General features: G+C 47.5%; 1 protein-coding gene across 4 annotated transcripts in view; it reads left to right on the forward strand.

Annotated features, from left to right (window-relative positions):
• Positions 1–20,693, forward strand: part of GRIK3 (glutamate ionotropic receptor kainate type subunit 3) — a 250,049-nt gene that overhangs the window by 185,814 nt on the left and 43,542 nt on the right. For all 4 annotated transcript variants that reach the window (XM_077337278.1, XM_077337281.1, XM_077337280.1 and 1 more), the window contains exons 9-10: positions 3,982–4,095; positions 6,982–7,185. In XM_077337278.1, the coding sequence (XP_077193393.1) occupies positions 3,982–4,095; positions 6,982–7,185 (318 nt within the window). The remainder of the gene's footprint in view (positions 1–3,981; positions 4,096–6,981; positions 7,186–20,693) is intronic.

The following is a 20,693-nucleotide window of genomic DNA, read 5'->3' on the forward strand; positions in this document are numbered from 1 at the left end:
GCAGGCTTTACACTAGATCAGTGGTTCTTAACCTGGGGGTCGGGAGCCCTTTGGGGGTCAAACAACTCTTTTACAGGGGGCACGGCAGGCCAAGCAGCATGGCTGGGGGGGGGGGGAGGAGCACCGCCACTGTTGCCACTCCTCCTGAAGGCGCCCACCAATTTATTTACAATTGTGTATACAGTTTATATACAATATATAATCATGAACAATGGATCTTCACACCATTGGTCAGTGAAAGAACACTTGCATAATTTTATGGTTGGGGGTCACCACAGCATAAGGAACTGTATTAAAGGGTCGCGGAAGGTTGAGAACCACTGAGCTAGAGTGTCCATGAATAACTCTGGTGCTAGCCTGTATTTTGCCCTGTCTTATTATGGAGCCATTGTGAAACCCAGTTGGGTTGGCTAAGTGAATATGGGAGGACATTGGGAGGTCTGCTTGTGCAGAATGTGCCATCAAGTTGCATCTGACTTATGGAAACTCCATCAAGGGCTTCCAAGGCAAGTCAAAAGTAGGGGTGGTTTGCTATTACCTTCCTCTGCAGAGCCTTCCTTGGTGGTCTCCCATGCAAGGACCAACCCTGCTTAGGTTCCAAGCCCTGACTAGATTGGGCTATACCGTGGACTTGCTTTTTAGGCAGCCATTCAGGATCCCAAATTAAAAGGTTTGGCTATTTGCGATTCGGATCCCAGATCGCACAGGGCTGGGCTTAAGAAACACTCTCCCCACCCCATTGATTTGGTTTTACCAAACCAAATGCACACCGCTAAAGGGAAACCAGGGCCTCTTGTAGTGCAGAGTGGTAAGCGGCAGAAATGCTGTCTGAAGCTGTCTGCCCATGAGGCTTGGGAGTTTGATCCCAGCAGCCGGCTCAAGGTTGACTCAGCCTTCCATCCTTCCGAGGTCGGTAAAATGAGTACCCAGCTTGCTGGTGGGGGGTAAACGGTAATGACTCGGGAAGGGAATGACAAGGCCACCCTGTATTGAGTCTGCCATGAAAACGCTGGAGGGCATCGCCCCAAGGGTCAGATATGACTCGGTACTTGCACAAGGGATACCTTTACTTTTACCTTTAAAGGGAAACCACCAAATAAGTGCAGGATTGCTTTGCAGAGGACGACAATGGCAAACTAACTCTGTTCATCTTCCCCCTGGAAAACCCCATAGTACTGACATCACGGTGACTCAGTTGCAACTTGATGGTGTCTAATTATTCAATTTGGATCTGTTGAAAATCCTGTCTAGCCCAGCATCCTGTTTCCAACAGAGGTGAATTCTGGCACCTCTAAAGGCTCACAGGGAGGCTGACAACAGCAGCTGACCCTCGTTTTCTCTTCCCAGCATCTGATTTTCTGAGGTATACTGACTCTGATTGTGGAGGTTCTGTTTTAAAATATAGCCAATATCTGTTTAAAGTCCTTGATCTTCCAAGCCATGAAAGCCAGTGGCCAGCACTGTCAGATCCCATCGACTTTCTCAATGAATATACTTGGCATTAGCAGCAAAAGCTTTTTATTGATGTAGCAGTATGAAGCTCATGATTATTCTTGCTGAAACTAATTTGATGGGAAATATACCGATAAGTATAATCTCCAAAATCTCACACACACACCCCAAATGAGAAGAGGTAGCAATATGAAGCTCATGATTATTATTGCTAAAACTAATTTGGCAGGGTATATACTGATAAATATAACCTCCGAAATCCCACCTCCCAAATGGCAAGAGGCATCTTTCCCCTGCTCCCTGTGGGAAATACACATAAGCTAGTCCTGCAACCAGCTGCACATAACATCATCTTTGCAAAGCCGACTCAAGGCCAGCCTCACCGGTAACGTCCAAGCTCCCCTCTCCCACAGTTCCATCCTCCCAAGAGAAAACTGGCAATTACACTACACAAATGAGCAAGCAATGCTAAGCAATCAAAACAGTTACAATCAGTGAACTTTCCCAGGCCTTCTCTCCATTGAGATATGACAATACACATTGGCAGCTGACACCGACAGGATCATGGCGGGAGGCTGGCAGCCAGGCAGATCCTGACATCTTGTCGCAGTCTTATGCATTAAGTAATGAACCTACATTTTCATATGTCAAAAATACACCCTATCCTGAACCTTCTACCCATCATCTTCATTGGGTGACCCTGAATTCTAACTTTCCGAGAGAGGGTGGAAAACCTCGCTCCCTTTGTGAGACCTTCCTTTAGAAAGTGACGAATGTTCGTATTTCTTCGGCCATGCCCCATCACTCAAGACAGTCATTAGATATGGGTATTTAAGGTCAACACGGAGCAGAAACGTCCCTTGTTTCCCACAAACGCTTCCTGATAGATGGCTGCGGACTCTGCTGTTAATTCTTGTCAGTTCCAGCAAGTTCTGCCCACAGAACACCCATCTCTTGCTCTCCCCTTTTCCCTTCACAAATGTGTGTTCAGGCTCTTTGTCAGCTCAAGAGAGGCTTTACAGTATCCATGTCAAATCTCTGTGGACATTAAACTCCTGTCACTGGATAATCTGAATTAATGGCGCGCCCAAACAGGGAGAGAATCCCAATATGTACTTTTGCATTACATTTAATAGCTTCCATTTGCCCAGGTTTAGCGGTGGGCTTCGGATCATCCTTGCCTCCCGCAAGTTGGAGGATTACAGCAGACTTAAGCACGTGTAATTACAAATCCCATATTATCCATCCAGCGTGACAACATTGGTGGTAGGATCGGAGGGCAGTAACGAGGGGAGTCTTTTAAAATGGATATATTGCCCCATACAGGGAGCTTTCTTCCTTTCCCCTGGCCCTCTCTATGGGTCTGCTGAGGACTCCCCAGTTTCTTGTTGCTCGGCATCACGGCCACATATAAGCTTTGAGGCACATGAGTTTTCACAGGATAAGAGACGATGGGGGGAGTGGGAGTGGGGAGAGGAGCTGGATTTTGTGTCAGCAGTCTGGCTTTCCCGTTAAGTCTTGCTCCTCTGTTACAATAAACCTGGTGGGTGTAGAGATTTAGAGAAGGAGAAGAGCTTTTCTGGCCACCCGGACTGAGACCAGGACCATCCCTCATCCCTGCAGGGCTGAGACACAGAAGTACGGAATGCTCTGGTCTCACTTTTGATGTCAGTTTTGACTGACACTTTCAGGCACTGCTGGAATCTGTGCTTCAAGTCAATGCATGTGTGCATCACATTTTCTGTTTATATATGTTGTTTCCAATTCCCAAACGTTTTTCATAATTCAAGTTCAGTAGCGCCTTAGAGGTTTTCTGGATATAACCTTTTGAGAGCTCCCGTTGTCTGACACTGGGAAGCTCAGACCTGGAGAATTTTGTTGGTCTGGAAGATCCTGCAGGACTTGAATCTTACTGTTCTGCTGCAGACCAACATGGCTGCCCTCCTGAAACTTTTTCAAAAGTGCATCTGAGCTGTGGAATCACCATGGCACCCTTGACTTTGGCACATGCTAGGATATTGAATGCAGTGGTGCTGTTCATCCACATCACAAATGGATGAAGCAGGTCAGTAGTTGTTGTTCCTCATTTTATATCCAAAGCACTGAGGCTGGGGACCGGCAGGGCAACTGCCCTGCCCGTGCATCGCGCATGCGCGGGCCGTGCCCGTGCATCGCGCAGCGCGGCCGGGCTGCACATGCGGGCAAGCGCCGTGCGCGGCCAAAATCGCGCATGCGGTTTTGGCCACGCATGGCGCATGTGTGCGTGCGCGGCCCGGCCGCGTATGCGCAGTACGCGGTGCAGCCCTGATTCCCTCTCCCTGCCCTCCCGCAGTAAGAAGCTTCCTGGGCCGCAAGCTTGCGGCCTGGGATGTTTTTTACTGTGGGGAGGGGTGGGGAGAGGGAGCCGCGGCCCGGCGCCATGGCCTTCGCGGCCCAGCACCGGGCCGCGGCCCGCAGGTTGGGGACCACTGAGCTAGATGACTTCTACTGGAGGCCCCAGATGAGTGTTTCCCTTTCTGTCTATCACAGGTTGGAGTCTGGAGCCCCTCCGATGGACTGAATATCACTGAACCCACCCGAAGGCAGGGGCCCAACGTAACCGATTCCCTGACAAATAGGTCCTTGATTGTCACTACAGTCTTGGTAAGTGATTGCAGATTACTCTGCTTCTCCAGCGTTTGGCACTTGGGGGTCCTCCAAGACAATGAGTCGGGTGAGAGGGAAAGGCATCATGGCATAGCTTGATCTCATCAGATCTCAAAAGCTAAGCAAGGTCAGTACTTGTATGGGAGAGACCTCCGAGGATGGTTCTGCAGGGGAGAGAAGCGAGAAAACCACTTTGGATTCTCACTTGCCTTGAAAGTCCCTTGCTGGTGTGACTATCAGTCAATTTATATATTTTATTTTAATTAATGTATTATTAGTTTTATATTCCGCCCCTCCCTGCAAGCAGGCTTGGAGCGGTTCACAAAATCTGTTCCACATAATATATTTCTGGTACGGCCTAGGAGGAGGAACTGGTTTCATGGCTTAAACGTGAAAAAGTTTATAAGCTTTGGGCAAAAGTTCATACCATTGTGTAGTTAAAGTGGGGTCTTATATTTCCAAATGCTTTGAGCCTCCTTCGGGTAGGGAAAAGCGGCATATAAGAACCAACTCTTCTTCTTCTTCTTCTTAAGTGCCACTCAGCGCTTAACACCCACTCAAGGCAGCTGTCCTGCCCCTGAGTACCTCCTCCTCCAACCGGCTTGCCTGTCCGTCCCCCACTCCTTCCACTTCCCTCTGAGGCTCAGAGTCTGCAGATCCCTGCTGCGTGAGAGCTGCCCCTGCTGGTGAGTTCCCTGCCTGGAGGCCTCCAGCCTGAAACCTTTCGAGGACCTGAGGGGAGGGAGAGGCCATCCGCAGAGTTCTTCCACCCCACCCTACCCCACTCCAATCTAGCATCCATTGTATTCCTGAATGCAACGGGCTTTGTCCCTAGTAACATATAAAATCACTGTTAAAATACCATTTAAACAATTCAGAGCTCTGCACCTGCACATGTGCGCCGATAGGCGTGCCAGCGCCGCCCCTCCCTCCCTCCCACGGCTGCTTCGGGCCCTAGCGTGGGGCTCAGCTGGCAGCTTATTCCACCAGGCTGGGACCACAGCCAGACACGCTTGCCTCGGGCCAGGGATCACCCACATATTAGTATTCGATGATCTTATGGTCCTTCTGGGGGCATCCCGAGGCTGGATGGCCCTTACATATGTTTGAGTTGGTGGGCTGACACTTTCGGTGCCTAAACTTGTCACTTTTTCTGACAAGAAGCATGGCGCTTTGGCTGTGTTTTTAAGCCTTGCATGAAATGCGGGTATTTTATCCTGATTGAAGAAGTGTTGAATTTTCTGTTTATAGCGAGGGGAAACTACCAAGAATAAGTTTATTTTGACAGCTTTTGTCAGAGCTCAGACGGAGGCTCTAAACTAGCAAGGCAGCTTCAGAGGGATACATCCAGGCCTGCCGATGCATCACAAAGTACTCCGTCAATGTCACAACAAGGATTCACAAGGCTTGGTTCAGCTCTGCTTCCCACTGAGGCAGAGCTGAGGTTGCCAACCTCCTGGTGGGACCTGGAGATTTGGAATTCTGACTGCTCTTTGGAGGAAACAACTGCTTCAGTGAGGAGAATGTATGGCATTTTACCCTGCTGAGCTCCCTCCCCAGACTCCTCACTTCCCAGATTCCACCCCCCCCCCAAATCTCCAGAAATTTCCCAACCCAAAGCTGGCAACCTTTGGTGGAGCTGCTGTGTAACTAGAGAGCTGCCAGCAAGCATGTGCTAAAGGTATCTGGGTGAAACAGCCAGTGCTAAAAGACAAGAGTCCGGCTTGGAGTCCCACCACCTTCTCTGAGAAATGGAAAATTTAGCCTACTAGTCACCTCATGACTTTGGGTTGTGGCGTGCCTGTAGTCCATGACTCTGCATCATTCCTGGCAATCTCAGCAGAACCATGTTCCCAGTAAGACCTCCTTACTTTGGGGAAGAGTCACACTTAACGCGGAAAACAGCAAAGTTGTACTAAAGAGGACATGTGGTGCCCAGAGAGTGGGTGATCTGGCTCAGGGATCAGATGGCCTTTGCTCAGGTCTGTCATTGCTCTGGGAGGAGAAGGTGTTCTGGGTCGCCCTGTGGATGGACACATAACATAAGCCTTGACAAATTTTCCAGGGATCTGGGAGCCAGTCCAGACAGTCAGGCTGCTTCCACAGTGTGCTGGAAATGGTGAACTCCAGATTATGATGGCCAGGAGCATCAACACTAAGGCAGCTGCAGGTCACACTCCTGGCCCAGGTGAAGCCAGAAGAGGGGTCCTCTTAGGGATGCAGTGCAGAATTTGCTCCTTGGAGGGGCTGTGGCGTAGTGGGATAATAAGGGGAAACTGGGCTCAGATCTCTGCTCTGATATTCATGGGGTGATTTGGGACAAACTGAGGGAAAGGCTGTCCTGGGTGAGGAGCACTTGATCCTGCCAGCAGGAAAACCAGTGCATGTGCAATTCCTTCCCCCCTGTTTCGCAAAGAAAAATTCAGCTGCAAAAGCACATTGTGAAAGTGTATTATCCAACATATGCAGAATGGGCCCTAGTTTAGTTTTGAAACCATTGCTAGCCCTTTACATTGAGGAGGTATAAAGGGAAAGGTATGCCACATAGTGCCATCTCAGTTTCGGTTCCAGATCTTAAAATGAAGAAGCTCTACCCACAATTGTACATTTCAGCATCAAGATACCCCTGCTTCAAAGCATCTTTGAATTCTGGGGATGGTTTCAGTGTTGGGTTGTGGCTAGTGTGGCTGCGGTCGAGTTGTGGCTAATGGGTTGTTGCTAATGCAGATAGTAAATCTCTTCATCATTTGTAACTCACATTCCGTTTGCAGTACGGTACCCTCGGAGGGATGGGAGATTCATCTCTTGGTTCTGGCTGGGCATTGGCTCTGTGATTCACCTGGTTGAGTTTTGTCCCCCTGGTCCTTCTCCCTTGGCTATTAGGAAGAACCTTTCATCATGTTCCGCAAGTCAGACACCGTCCTCTCCGGGAACGACCGCTTTGAAGGCTACTGCATCGATCTCCTGAAAGAGCTTTCCCACATCCTTGGCTTTGTGTATGACATCCGGCTGGTGGAGGACGGGAAGTACGGAGCCCAGGATGAGAAAGGACAGTGGAACGGCATGATCCGAGAGCTGATCGATCACGTAAGTAAAGCCACCCTTGCTCTACCATCAGCTGTCCTCTGACCCAATGTGGTTGGGACTGAAATCCACACGTCTGAAGAAGAAGAAGAAGAACAAAACAAGTCTGAATTTTCACAAAAGATTTGACCGGTCGTATAGTGCGCTGGATTTAAATCCTTCCTATAATTATAACTCTAGATCTCCAGGTGGCTTCCGCCTGCCTGCCGGTTTATCTCATCCCATCACACTCTGCCGTGAGCAAGAAATAAGATGGGGCTTTTAAAGGTATGTGTGTTGTTTGCTTGTCGCACTGTTGTCTTGGGAAGGGCATTAAGGGAAACACATGTTTTAGCTTGCAGAAGGCGTCTCAGGGAGCCCGTGGATTCTCCACGGCTTGCAGCTCGGACTTGAAAGCCGAGTCTCTCTGAGAAGCACGCCTTGAATTCCCATCTGATCCAGATAAATCCATCTTGCAAGGAAATAAGCCACTGCTGGCCGAGGCAATACCCACATATGAGGATCTCTTGTTTGTGCTTCTGTGACATGACCCTGGTGTGGTGGGAGGGCATGGAGGACCAGGTGTGTGAGAGACAATTCCATTTACTTAGAAATGCAGTTTTGAGTTTTGACCTGAGCAGAATGGGATTTTGCTTTCCTGCAGACAAGGCATCAGCTGCCTCACACTGTGTGTGTGGCGTTCCCCCCCCACATACTATTATTTGTCCCCCTTTAAGAGGGGCTGTAGTTAGAGGCAGGGCATATGGGGAGAGGAATGGGAAGGCGAATGTAAGCCGCTTTGAGCCTCCTTCGGGTAGGGAAAAGCGGCATATAAGAACCAACTCTTCTTCTTCTTCTTCATATGCCTGGCATGCGGAATGTCCCAGATTCGATCCCTAGCATCTGCAGGTGGAAGACGAATTGTCAGGGGATGTGAAGGATCCGTGCCTAAGACCACAGAGCTTCTGCTAGTCAGAGTGGACAATCCTGATGTTAATGGAACAAGGGTTTGATTCAGTATAAAGTAGCTTCATGTGTTCTCTCTCCAGAGTGGCAGGCAGCACCCCCTTCTTCCCAGCATGCAGCATGAGCCATATGCAGTCTCGGTGATACTCTTTCAGTGCACACACAATGATTTTGACTCTTACCTCGGTGGTGGATCTGTCTGAATTGGAAGCTGATATGCCTGCAGCTCCTTAGTTCAGACTCTTCCAGTGATTGGGGTGCTTTAAACTTCATCTGCTTTAAGCACCGCAGATCCCATGTGGAATGTTGACATGCCAGGGGAAAGCAGGACTTGAACCTGTCCTCTCCCCACCGCCCCTGAACTCATGGTTTGCATCTTTAACCTATGTCCACCTGCCTACACATGAAAGTGCTGTCAAGTCTCAACCAGACATACGGCAATCCCAGCAAGGGTTTTCAAGGCAAGTGAAAAGCAGAGGTGGTTTGCTGTTGCCTTCCACTGCAGAGGCTTCCTTGGTGGTCTCTCGTCCAAGTATCAAGCCTTACTTAACTTCTGGGATCAGACAAGATTGGGCTATTACCATGGATTTACAGCAACCCTATGAAGGGGCTTTCAATGCAAGATGGAAAAAGAGGAGGTTTGCCATTGCCTTCCTCTGCAGAGCCTTCCTTGGTGATCTCCCATCCAGGTACTCATCCCACTTAGCTTATAAGGTCTAAGGGGAATGGGCTATGCCATGGACCTATGGCAATCTCAGGAAGGGGCTTTCAATGCAAGATGGAAAAAGAGGAGGTTTGCCATTGCCTTCCTCTGCAGAGTCTTCCTTGGTGGTCTCCCATCCAGGTACTCATCCCACTTAGCTTACAAGGTCTAAGGAGAATGGGCTATGCCATGGACCTATGGCAACCTCAGGAAGGGGCTTTCAATGCAAGATGGAAGAAGAGGAGGTTTGCCATTGCCTTCCTCTGCAGAGTCTTCCTTGGTAGTCTCCCATCCAGGTACTCATCCCACTTAGCTTACAAGGTCTAAGGAGAATGGGCTATGCCATGGACCTATGGCAACCTCAGGAAGGGGCTTTCAATGCAAGATGGAAGAAGAGGAGGTTTGCCATTGCCTTCCTCTGCAGAGTCTTCCTTGGTAGTCTCCCATCCAGGTACTCATTCCGTGAGTTGTGGCAAGATTCGGCTTCACCGTGCCACCTTCCCTCCCAGTTGCCCATTTGCGTACATACATGCTTTTGCACAAATGAGTAGGGGGAAAACATCATTGGCTTGGGGGGTGGGGAGAGGTGGGAAAGTAGTTTGAAAGGTCAGTTAAAGGTCCGCCACTTTCAACCAGTTTTTAAGGCCACTTTCAACCAGTAATCATAGTTTGGGTATTGAGAATTCTTCTTATCTGATTCCCCCCAGCATTAATTACAGTCCCCCTCTCCTCCGCGACAGTGAATGGCCTCCATTTTAATTGAAACGGTAAATGGCTTTGCTCAGAGTTATGCAGCGTATCAATGGGAGAGCATTGATACCAGAATCCGGGCTCTGTCTGCTATGAGGGGACACATTGCATTTCTTTTGTGCGTGGTTCCTACCATTGTGAAGAGTGCTACTACTAATTGCAGTCCTTTGGCAAAATACAATAACCTCGGGACCGGAAGAGCCTTGTAAGACCTTGTTAAGCTTGACTGGCTGCCAGGCTCATGGCCTGCCATCATTCCAAGACTGAGCTGCCATTAATAGGATCTCGACAGTTTGCCATTTCGTCCGGCCATTTGGCAATTAATCTGGCCTGCTGCAAAGTGCAGGAGTTGGTGTGAGGCTCTGGGTCTTTCATAGCGTGGCTGTAACAATAAGGAGGATCGGGGCGGGGGGAGTGCAGAATGCCAATGGTGGGGATGTTAATTTCCCAGCCCACTGAAGAGTCTTCCATGCAAATATAATTTCAGGGTCCTCCCTCAAAACAAACTTGTAAAACAGAACAGGATTAATTAATTGCATAATTACACTTGGCATGCTGTTCAGGGAGGGGGCCGCAGAGGCGTGACGGGCAGGAAGGAGTAAGGTGTTAGTGAGTGGGTAGTCTCCCTTGGCAAGCTCAGGCTTCACCCGGAAGGATATACCTATTCAGCTGGAAGGCAGGGCTGGTTTTCTTTTGTCTGGGTCAGTCAACTTTGGAAAATCAATAAATTGGCGGGGGGTGGGGGGTTTCACTGAAGAGCTGTTGGTGGCTACTGACTATCAGGGTGCTCAGTCACCGGTTGTCCATAGGTGTCAAGCAGGATCCTTGATCCTTGAAAACACATTCCATTGTTTTTCGAGTGAAAATATTCTTTGCATTTTATCCTTACACTGCTTTCCCCCCAAGTCTATCCGTCTTCCTTCATCTTTATGTGCTAAAAAAAAAAATCAATATTAAGCATAGATGTTTAAATCTTGCTTTTGAGGTGGGGGATTGCTGTGTTGCTTGTCTCCCCAAATTTCTATTCCTTGCCTAACTCATGCAACGGGGGAAGAAATCTCCCATTAAAAAGAGGTTGTTTCCTTGGTTGTCTGAATCTGTTTGGGCTGGTGAGGGTTGGGGGGGGGGGGCTGCCTTTTCCCCAGCCCTGGCCATTTTGTCTTCTTGCCTTGCTTGCCCACTGGCTTCAATGTGACCGTTTATGCACTGGGAACTTCACTGTCCCAGCTTTCATGCAGGAGCACAAATCAGGGGCGGATGAGGTGCACCGGGCCAAATGATCCCCCATGTGGGTGCAGGAAGAGGTGGGGCAACTTGCCAGGACTAAAACTCCAGCCTGCAGCCCAGCATGAAACCTACAATGCATAAACGGTCTGTGGCATGCACATTCCCACACTGCAGTTCCTGCCAGTCAGTTTTGAGCATCCACTAGCAAATGTATGCTGCTGACCGTGCTGGTGCAAAAGCAGAACATACGCTTTCATATAGCTGATTTTAAATGTTGTGTGATTTGCTCACGAGGATACCGATGTCTGCATAATCCTTATCAAGGTGAGGGTGCATCAGCAGCGTCACCCAGCCAGCTGCCATGCTGTCTGGAGCAGATCCAAAACTATCCCAAATGCTGCTCTTTTTGAATGGTGAGCAAATCATTAAGGGGGATCATATGAAAGCTTCGATTTGACACACAAAAAGTGGACATTACGACCAGGGTAAGTAAATGGAGTGTTTTGGAAATACTCAGTGATGTTCTAGAAAACCATCTATTTCAGTATCTGACAAAGAGAGCTCTGATTCTTACCGGTAGAGTTGTGCAAAACATCTGGTATTTTCTGGATATATCGAACCCAAATATTGAACCTGAATATTGAAAATATTGTTATTATTCCCAAATTCCAATACTGGTGTAGTATTTGGTTTCGGAAAATATTCAGGAAACCTGACATTTTTTGGCTCTGTTATACCCAATGGGGACCATTATAGGGCATAATGAAGAATCGACCTGGGGGGTATTTGGGCCTCTGGGGATGCTGTGTTTTGAGGTAGAGGCACCAAATTTGCAATATCGCTGCTGGTGTCTCCCTAAAAATCTCTCCAGGTTTAAAAAAGGGGATCCTATTCTATGGGCCCACAAAGAAAGTGCCCCCATCTTCCACTGCTTTCAGTGGAAGGGGGGAGGCATTTAAAGGGAATGCTGTCCTTTTAAATGCATTCTGTAAGCAGCGAGTTCATCTAAAAGGCATTTAAAGGCACTGCAATCCCTTTAAATGCCTTTTAAATTTGACTATCTAGCTGTCCCTAGAATGGCCTTTTCAGATAGCTGAATTTCTACCCCAGTCTATATCCAGCTGAAAGAATAGCTAGAAAATTCCGATAAGGTTTTTCAACTCTGTTATACTAAATGCATGTCCCTGCTGATTAGCCTTTTAAGGAGCTACTGGACACAAATGTAGCTCTGTTTTGGTGGGGAATCAAATTAGGCTTTTTTGTTTATTTAGCCTGTGAAGCAACTGTCTCTGTCTAAAAGTGTCAATTTTTTAAAACTCAGCCTTTTTCACTTTGTTGTAAAAATAACTTCTTCTTTATTCTTAATCTGAATCCTCCCAACAAGTGTTTTCATATGTTGAAAATTAAAAATAGATTAACTGAAAGATTTGGTTTCACCACTGTATGCCTCATCAGTCATCAAGAATTCGTAGGCAGCCCAAGGAGTCAGTTCGGTACATTAACTTTCAGTGGGGACTCTGTCCTACAAAACCCCTTTAAAAGCTAGTGGGGAGAAGAACATGACCAATATTTATTTCTTCAGGGAAGAATGGGGATCTGGATTCTTCAGCCTGGATTGAACATTTATTTTATTTTATTTTTTCATTCATTCATTCATTCATTCATTCATTCATTCATTCATTCATTCATTCATTCATTCATTCATTCATTCATTCATTTATATACCGCCCTCCCCGAAGGCTCAGGGCGGTTTACATAAAACGTCTAAACAATACATGAAACTTCAGTATCCTGCTAGAAATTACTTCTGAGGGATTTGTAAATCAAATCACTCAAGCCTGTAGACTACAGATTCTTTACTGTAATATTTTTTTAATTTAGCGGCTTCATTTGAATGAGCTTCAGTTCCTTTCCTATGAAGAAGCCAACAAACTTCCATTCCAAGATTCATCCTGCAATGAGCCACCTCAATCCTTGTCCTTCTTAACTGATAAAAGCTATCCGTGAAAGACTTCAGGAGGGAATATACCTGCTGCTGGAAAAAACCCTTGACCTTACTGATCCGCTTGATTTTCTGCCGGCGCCCTTGACTTCCCGCTGCCCACTGGGGGGCGCTGCCGGCAGCAGCTGTGCAGTGCTACACCAAGGGGGAACCCCAGCCATGGCAGCCGCCGGAGAGCACCAAAGGTGAGCCGGTGGCAGAGCAGCCCCCGAGGCAGCAGCCGGTGAGGAGGAGCTGCATCCCGGTACCGACTGGCTCACGGACCGGTCCCTAGACCGGGAATTGGGGACCACTGGTCTAGATGACGCTTGCTTTAAGTTAGATTCTCTGGCGTAACATTGGTTGTGCTGGGCTTGCAACAGGTAGGCAGGGTGGGGGTTCTGTCCTGATGACACATTGAAATCAGTTGCAGGCTTATTGAAGTGCCTTGGATCCCACTCCAAATATCATCGTTCTCTGAAAGACTAGGTCTCCTCGCTAAAAAACATAGCCAACCTTCACAATGCTATCCTTTTCCGGCACCTTGAGGGAAGCCATTCCAGCTTAGCTGTTTTGCAGCGAAAATGTAAAGCACACTGACTTCTAGACAGACCCTGAATCCTCAGAGTCTTGTAAAAACCTGTGACGCTTGCATCCTGACAGCAGCCCTGATGCTTGGCCGCCGCATCAGGGAAAGGGCAACTTTTCAGTGTAGAAAGTCGGTGACTCATGTAACAGTGTGATTTGCAAACAGCATGTTGTTTCCCTCAACAGGCCGTCTTTGCGGCACTCAAGCCAGTCTCTCATTTGTCAGCTTGTGGCTTTCGGAGCTGTGTTTCCCTATCTGCCCTGGCTCTGTGATCCAGTCAGGGCTGGCCACAGGCAGTGCAGCCTTGGGGAAAAAGAAGCCTTTGAAAAAAGGAAACTTGGTTGTGAGGCTTTGCTTAAGCAACAAACAGCAGCGCAGCAAGTCCTGCATCAGAACTTTTCCCTGTTAAGTCTCCCCCACCTTCTTCTATCACAAGAACATGTGACCCTGGATTCCACACCCTTTGCACTGGCTACCAATCTGCTCCCAAGCATAAGAAGAGTCCTGCTGGATCAGACCGGGGGTTCATCTAGTTCAGCCTCCTGTGTCACACAGTGGCCAGACAGTTCTCTGAAGGGCCAGCAACAGGACGTAGAGGCCAAGACCTCTCCAAATTGAGGGTTAAAATTGAGGTTGAACAAAATCAGAGTCCAGTAGCACCTTTAAGCCCTGAATAGATCTTTTTTGGTCTTAAAGGTGCTACTGGACTCTGATTTTATTGTGCTACTTCAGACCAACACGGCTACCCATTTGAATCTATCCTAATTGAGGTTGAGTATTTTTTTGGGTTAGTGCATTGTAAGCCAACTTGAGTTTCCTCATGTAGAAAGGCGATTGATTAATGTTTAATAATAATAATAATAATAGGAGGAGAAGGAGGGGGGGAGTTGGTTCTTCTATGCCGCTTTTCTCTACCCGAAGGAGTCTGAAAACGGCTTACATTCGCCTTCCCTTTCCTCTCCCCACAACAGACACCCTGTGAGGGAAGTGAGGCTGAGAGAGCCCTGATATTACTGAAGAAGAAGAAGAGTTGGTTCTTCTATGCCGCTTTTCTCTACCCGAAGGAGGCTCAAAGTGGCTTCCAATCGCCTTCCCTTTCCTCTCCCCACAACAGACACCCTGTGAGGGAGGTGAGGCTGAGAGAGCCCTGATATTACTGCTCGGTCAGAACAGCTTTCTCAGTGCGGTGGCAAGCCCAAGGTCACCCAGCTGGCTGCATATGGGGGAGTGCACAGCTGCAGAATCAAACCTGGCTCATCAGATTAGAAGTCTGCACTCCTAACCACTACACCAAACTAGCTCACTGACAGAAGGCCTCCCAAAGACCATTTTACCCTCTTTGTTGGTGAGAATGGGGTGAGTCCTTTTTGCTGACCTGTCTGGCTCAGAAACTGTCCCAGGCCAGTATTTTGATACAGAAGTGTCAGGTGAATCCAGTAATTAAAAAAAAAACCCAGCCATACAATCAGTCTCCTCATTCAAACCATATGGAGAAATACTGTTCAGCTTGTGATTTGAGTTTTTTAAAAGTGGAAAACAATTTTAAAAATGGTTTGGTAGAAGCGGAAGATGCCACTGCACCATCCTTATTCCTTTTTCTAGAAGGAACAGTATTTGTTGCTGTTTTTCTTGCATGAAAGCTGCCTGTGCTTATGTATAGGCTAAATCCAAACCATGGCCAGCATTTGGAAGTCGTCTTTCTTTGCTGGAGGAGAAGCAGAGTGGAACCCCCGGCATAACTGAGCTGCAGAGTAATAGGGAGAAATAATTCTACCGTTTGTCTCTTTCACAGCTTTCGGTTTCCATCTGTCATTGGTCTGTCCTTTGCTCTTGTTGATTATTTGTTTGGTTCTTTTATGCATGTCTTACACAATTTATATGCAATGTATACAATATTTAAACAAGCCATGTATGCATGCATGTTATTTATACATATATATTATGGTATTGGACACAAGACAGCAGACATGTGTAATTTCCCTGTTTCTTCAGAAGTTGCCACTGCAGTTCAACAGCACTGGGGCTCAATAGGTTCTCTGTCTGGCCTTTGGCCTCAGCCTTAGCCTTCCCCCAGCCCTCTGATTTTTGTTCAGGGTTTTTTAAAACTTGCAAGCAAATATTGTGATATTCTTAAAAAGTTATAAAAATATGTAATAGGTTATCTGAATTGCTTTCAGGGTTTTTAAGAGAAGTTTAGCCCCTTTTGTTGCAGAGATGTGCCATCCCCCTTATATCTCTGCAATAAAAATGGTTAGAGATTTGCTTTTTTAAAAATGAAAGCTGCATATTCCAAGAGCCTGGGAGATGCATTGTTATGTTGTTAGGTGCGAAGTTGTGTTCGACCCATCGCGACCCCATGGACAATGATCCTCCAGGCCTTCCTGTCCTCTACCATTCCCCTGAGTCCATTTAAGCTCACACCAACTGCTTCAGTGACTCCATCCAGCCACCTCATTCTCTGTCGTCCCCTTCTTCTTTTTCCCTCAGTTGCTCCCAGCATTAGGCTCTTCTCCAGGGAGTCCTTCCTTCTCATGAGGTGGCCAAAGTATTTGCATTGTTATAACATTATACTAATATAACAATATTCAGCTCCTCAGTGATGGCAGGGTGGAGGGGGTCACTGTGTTCTTTCTTGGTCCAAAGGAATGGACCAGAACCATTGGGATGGAATTAATGCAAAAGAAACTCTGTCTAAACATCTGGAAGAAGTTCCTGACCGTTAGAGCAGTCTCTCAGTGGAACAGGCTTTCTTGGGAGGTGGTGGGTTCTCCATCTTTGGAAATTTTTAAATAAAGGCTAGATAGCCATCTGACGGAGAGGCTGATTCTGTGAAGGCTCAAGAGGGTGGCAGTTACAGTGGATGAGCGATAGGGATGTGAGTGTCCTGCATAGTGCAGGGGGTTGGACTAGATGACCCAGGAGGTCCCTTCCAATTCTATGATTATATGTGTGGGGAATGGCTGCTGTGTTAGCAAGACTGAGAAAACCTCAACTGTCCCATTCTAACAACAGACATCCAGGCATTGCCACACATTTTTCCAAAACCTCAGTGCAAAGAAGATATAGAAAAGATGCATGGGGAAAGCGAGAATACAAGGAGGTGCAAGAATCCACCATGATACTGTGGGGAAGCAAGGGTGGAAAAACCTTACTTCCTAACAGCATCAGACCCAAGGCAATTAAGTTGTGCGGAATACAGCTATGTGTCAGGATATGCCTGGCTGCCAGCCTCCTGTCATGATTCTTTGGTACTGCCATTTGTCAGTGAGGGTCATGCTGTGTATTGTCATCTGTCAGGAGGGAACAGGCCTGGGAAAGCTAACTGATTGTAACTGGTCTGATTGCTTTGCATTGTTTGCTCACTTGTGTAGTTGAATTGCCGGTTTTCTACTGGGAGGATGGAACTATGGGGGAGGGGAGCTTGGACGTCATTGGTGAGGCTGGCCTTGAATCAGCTTTGCAAGAATGATGTCACGTGCACCTGGATGCAGGACTAGATCATGTGTTTCCCCTTAGGAATGGGAGGGGGAACCCATCTTTTCCTGGGAAAAGGGGAAACCTGCCTGTTGTCCATTGGGAGTGGGTTTTCAGGAGTTGCATTGATCAGTGTGTAGCCTATCAAATTAGTTTTAGCAAGAATAATCATAAGCTTCTCATTGCTGCCTCAATAAACTGATTTTGCTGATAATATCAAAGTGTTAATTGAAAATGTCAACTGGAATCTGACACTATGTGAACAGAGTATAATACTCAAAAGTGGCTGTGAAAAGACATATATTTTATGTTGTAAATAAGGTGACACTTCACTGCTCATGGAAGGGTCAAGGGATACCTTCTTGGTTCCAGCTGTGCGGCTCCACCTGCCAGATGCCATAGCCCTTCCCATTACACCCCATCCCCGTGAACCCTCAGTGGAGCAGAGCCGGGAGACAGGAATAGAGGAACAGTGTTGCATGCTATTATGATGTCACTTCCAGCTAGGAGCCCAGAATTGATATCACCATGTTGCGTGGTACTCTAGGAATGTCTCCAGACTCTACAAGAGAACACTCCTAGATTGTTGCACAATGTGGTGACATCACGTCTAGGTTTCTAGCAGGAAGTGACACCATGAGGTTGTGCAACACTGCTCCCCCCATTTTTTGGCGTAGAGATCAGGGGAAATGGGGAGAAATCATAGCAGCTCATGCAATGCCATTTTGCCACCAAATGTTCCCACCACTGTTGGGGCAAGGACTGGCAGCTCTGATCTTGGCAGCTACACTGCCATGTCGCACTTGTGGAGGGTCATGCTGGGACAAAGCCAGAGGGATATAAAAAGCCCTGCCATTAAGAATTGCAATTTGTGACCATTTTGCAATCAACCCTATGCACAGGCAAGCCCCTTTCTCTAGTATTCCCCAAATGGGCACGAATCCAGCGGGCCGGTTGAATGGAAATTGCTCTTCATTGGCAACTGCAGCTCAGGCTGGATGGCTGTCATAGGGGATGGTCCGAGAGGTGATTTAACGCTCTCGTAAGAAGCAAGCACTAAATCAATAGTAAATTCCAGCGCACTTAAATCTTCATATTCTCCTCTCTGGGGAGTATAGTACAAAAGCAAACCTTTGCCTGGAGAAGGGAGCAAACAAGTGTGGTCCTGGCCCAATTCTGTGCCTTTTCTTTACATTGCAAGAATTGAACAGGAACGAGGAGCTGGACAGTAAGAAATGGTTCCTTGCTTGTGTGTTAAAATGCCATCAAGCCGCTTCGACTTATGACAGTCCTATGAATTAGTGACCTCTGTAACACCCTATTGTGTTACAGCCATCCTTTGGTCTGACAGACATGGCTTGCCTGATTCAATCATAGAATCATAGAGTTGGAAGGGGCCATACAGGCCATCTAGTCCAACCTCCTGCTCAACGCAGGATCAGCCCAAAAGCATTCTAAAGCATCCAATCGATGCGTATCAAGTTCGGTCTCCCTCTTTCTCTCCTGGCTTCTTATAAAAGAACACCTTAAGCCTCTCATAATTTTGAGCCTGTGCGGGAGAGCAGGTGATCATCAGAATCCTTGTTTAGAGTATCCTGAAGCAAGATGCATTTGAAGGCAGGAGAACATCTGGAGAACTTTTGAGGGGCGTTAAACATTCATGTAGGAAAACAGAAAGACCCAGTAGGCCAATGGTTCTCAACCTACCTGGGGAGCTGTTCATTAAAACAATATGTCTTGGAAACTTTAAATAATTGTGAAAGTATTAGTGATATTTTGTGAGTGGATTTTGCACATATGTTGTGATAGCCTTTCCCCGTGTGCTTTGTGTTCCATGTGGTGCCCATCGTGAGCGACCAGGTAACATTGTTTTGTGGTCAGTGTTGTGGTTATGCCAGGATTTTGTACCACATGCTTTTCTGCAGCCTAGGGAACACGGACCATAGAAAGACACCTGAGAAATGGGGGACAAATCGGAAATCCAGCTGGGAGGGGAGACTTGATGAAAATTGGACAATAGGTTTGCATGGGCACAATAAAAGTTTATGATATGAAAGATTTCGGTAGAAAAGGCCAGGACAGTGGCCAGGATGGGGACAATGAGTCACTGTTTGACCACTGCCAGCATGGTGTAGTGCAGGGGTAGTCAACCTGTGGTCTTCCAGATGTTCATGGACTACAATTCCCAGGAGCCCCTGCCAGCAAACGCTTCTAATTTGGTGAGCCAGATTGGATTCCCCGCTGCTCCTCCCTGTGAAGCCAGCTGGGTGACCTTTGGCTCATCACAGCCTTGTTAGAGCTGTTCTCCCAGAGCAGTCCTGTCAGAGCTCTCTCAGCCCCACCTACCTTACAAGGTGTCTGGTGTGGGGAGAGGAAGGGAAGGTGAACTCTTCTTCTTCTATTGGGCAGCCTGTTGCATATTCCTTTCTTTGCAGTCACTGAGCAATGTCAATGAAATCTACGTTATTTTCCTGGTCTTCCAAACCATTCATTTCTATAATATGAACAGTAAATGGGATCAGCTGAAAGCAAACAGCAGCATTATTCTCCTCTCCACCTCCTACTTTTGGCTAATGCTGGCTGTTGAGTAGCTTGCTGCCTACATGAGTTGTCTCTCATGTTGCATCCAGGCTGGGGGGACAGGAGGCATCGGAGTGCTCTGCCGACGGGCTGCCAGAACCCCCCAAAGTCATCCATCCAGCTCTTGGGTGAAACTTCTTTCTTGCCAGGGGAAGGTGCATGTTCTGTTCCCCGGGGACTTTGCAGTCAGGTCTTGTTACTTCAATGAGCAGGATGTTGAACAGATCTTTGGGGAAAGAGATTTCCTTATAAGAACTCCTTATAAGGGCTATCAATTCATCGCAAGCTCAGGCAGCTCCGCAGGGTTTTCAAGACAAGAGGCAAACAGGGGCGGTTCGACCACTGAGTGTCTCTGTGTAGCGACCCTGGATTTCCTTGGTGGTCTCCCATCCGAGAGCTAACCAGGACGACCTCTGCTTAGCTTCCAAGCTGTGGCGACTGGGACTGTAGGCTTGCAGGGGTCAAGAACTCAGGGTGAGGGAGGTAGTTGGATAAACACCCAACAGGATGTTGCTGTTTCCAAGTCCTGCAAAAATTGTGAAGGTATTTAGGCTCAGCGGGGGAAGGCACTGATTTGTTTGCACGAGCCAGAGTCGGTTATCAAAGCACTGCAGGTATGCCCCGTAGGATAGTGCATCTAGCCATCAGGGGTTATTTTTTGATTGGTGATGAAAAATGCCATCAAGTCATCGCTCTCTTGTGGCAGCTCCATTAGGCTTACAAGGCAAGAGATAAGCAGAGGCGTTGAGCCCTTGTCCTGACCAACTGAAACATCGCTGAACCATGAGCTAGTTTTTCAGTCCCCCATCTAGAGCGGTTCTCCGGCGGCTGTACTGCACCTAACAAAAAGAGCATTGGGGCTCAACCCTGCCTGCAACAGATTTGCTCTCTAGTCTGAAGGGTCCTCCCCACCCCCCATCCACTTATTATTTATTTAATATTGGTTTTATATGCCACGCCTCCCTGCAAGCAGGCTTAGGGTGGTGCACATGACACAATTATACATTTGTACTATTAAAATCACAGTTAAAACAACAATACAACCTTGCAGTGGTCCGATTCTTCTCTGATTCTCCCCCCCCCCCCCCATGAGTTCACTTATCAGTTCATGGATGCAGGGACTGGAAGTTACTCTGTATGGGGGGAATGCACTCTGCACATCCTCAGATAATTCTCACGTTGCAAATAGTTGTGGGATCTGAGGTCTGGGGGGGAGCCAAATTAAGAATCCCTCCTGCTGCTAGGTAATTTAACAAAGTGCT

The sequence above is a fragment of the Paroedura picta genome, chromosome 5 (genome assembly GCF_049243985.1).
Source record: "Paroedura picta isolate Pp20150507F chromosome 5, Ppicta_v3.0, whole genome shotgun sequence".
NCBI lineage: Eukaryota > Metazoa > Chordata > Lepidosauria > Squamata > Gekkonidae > Paroedura > Paroedura picta.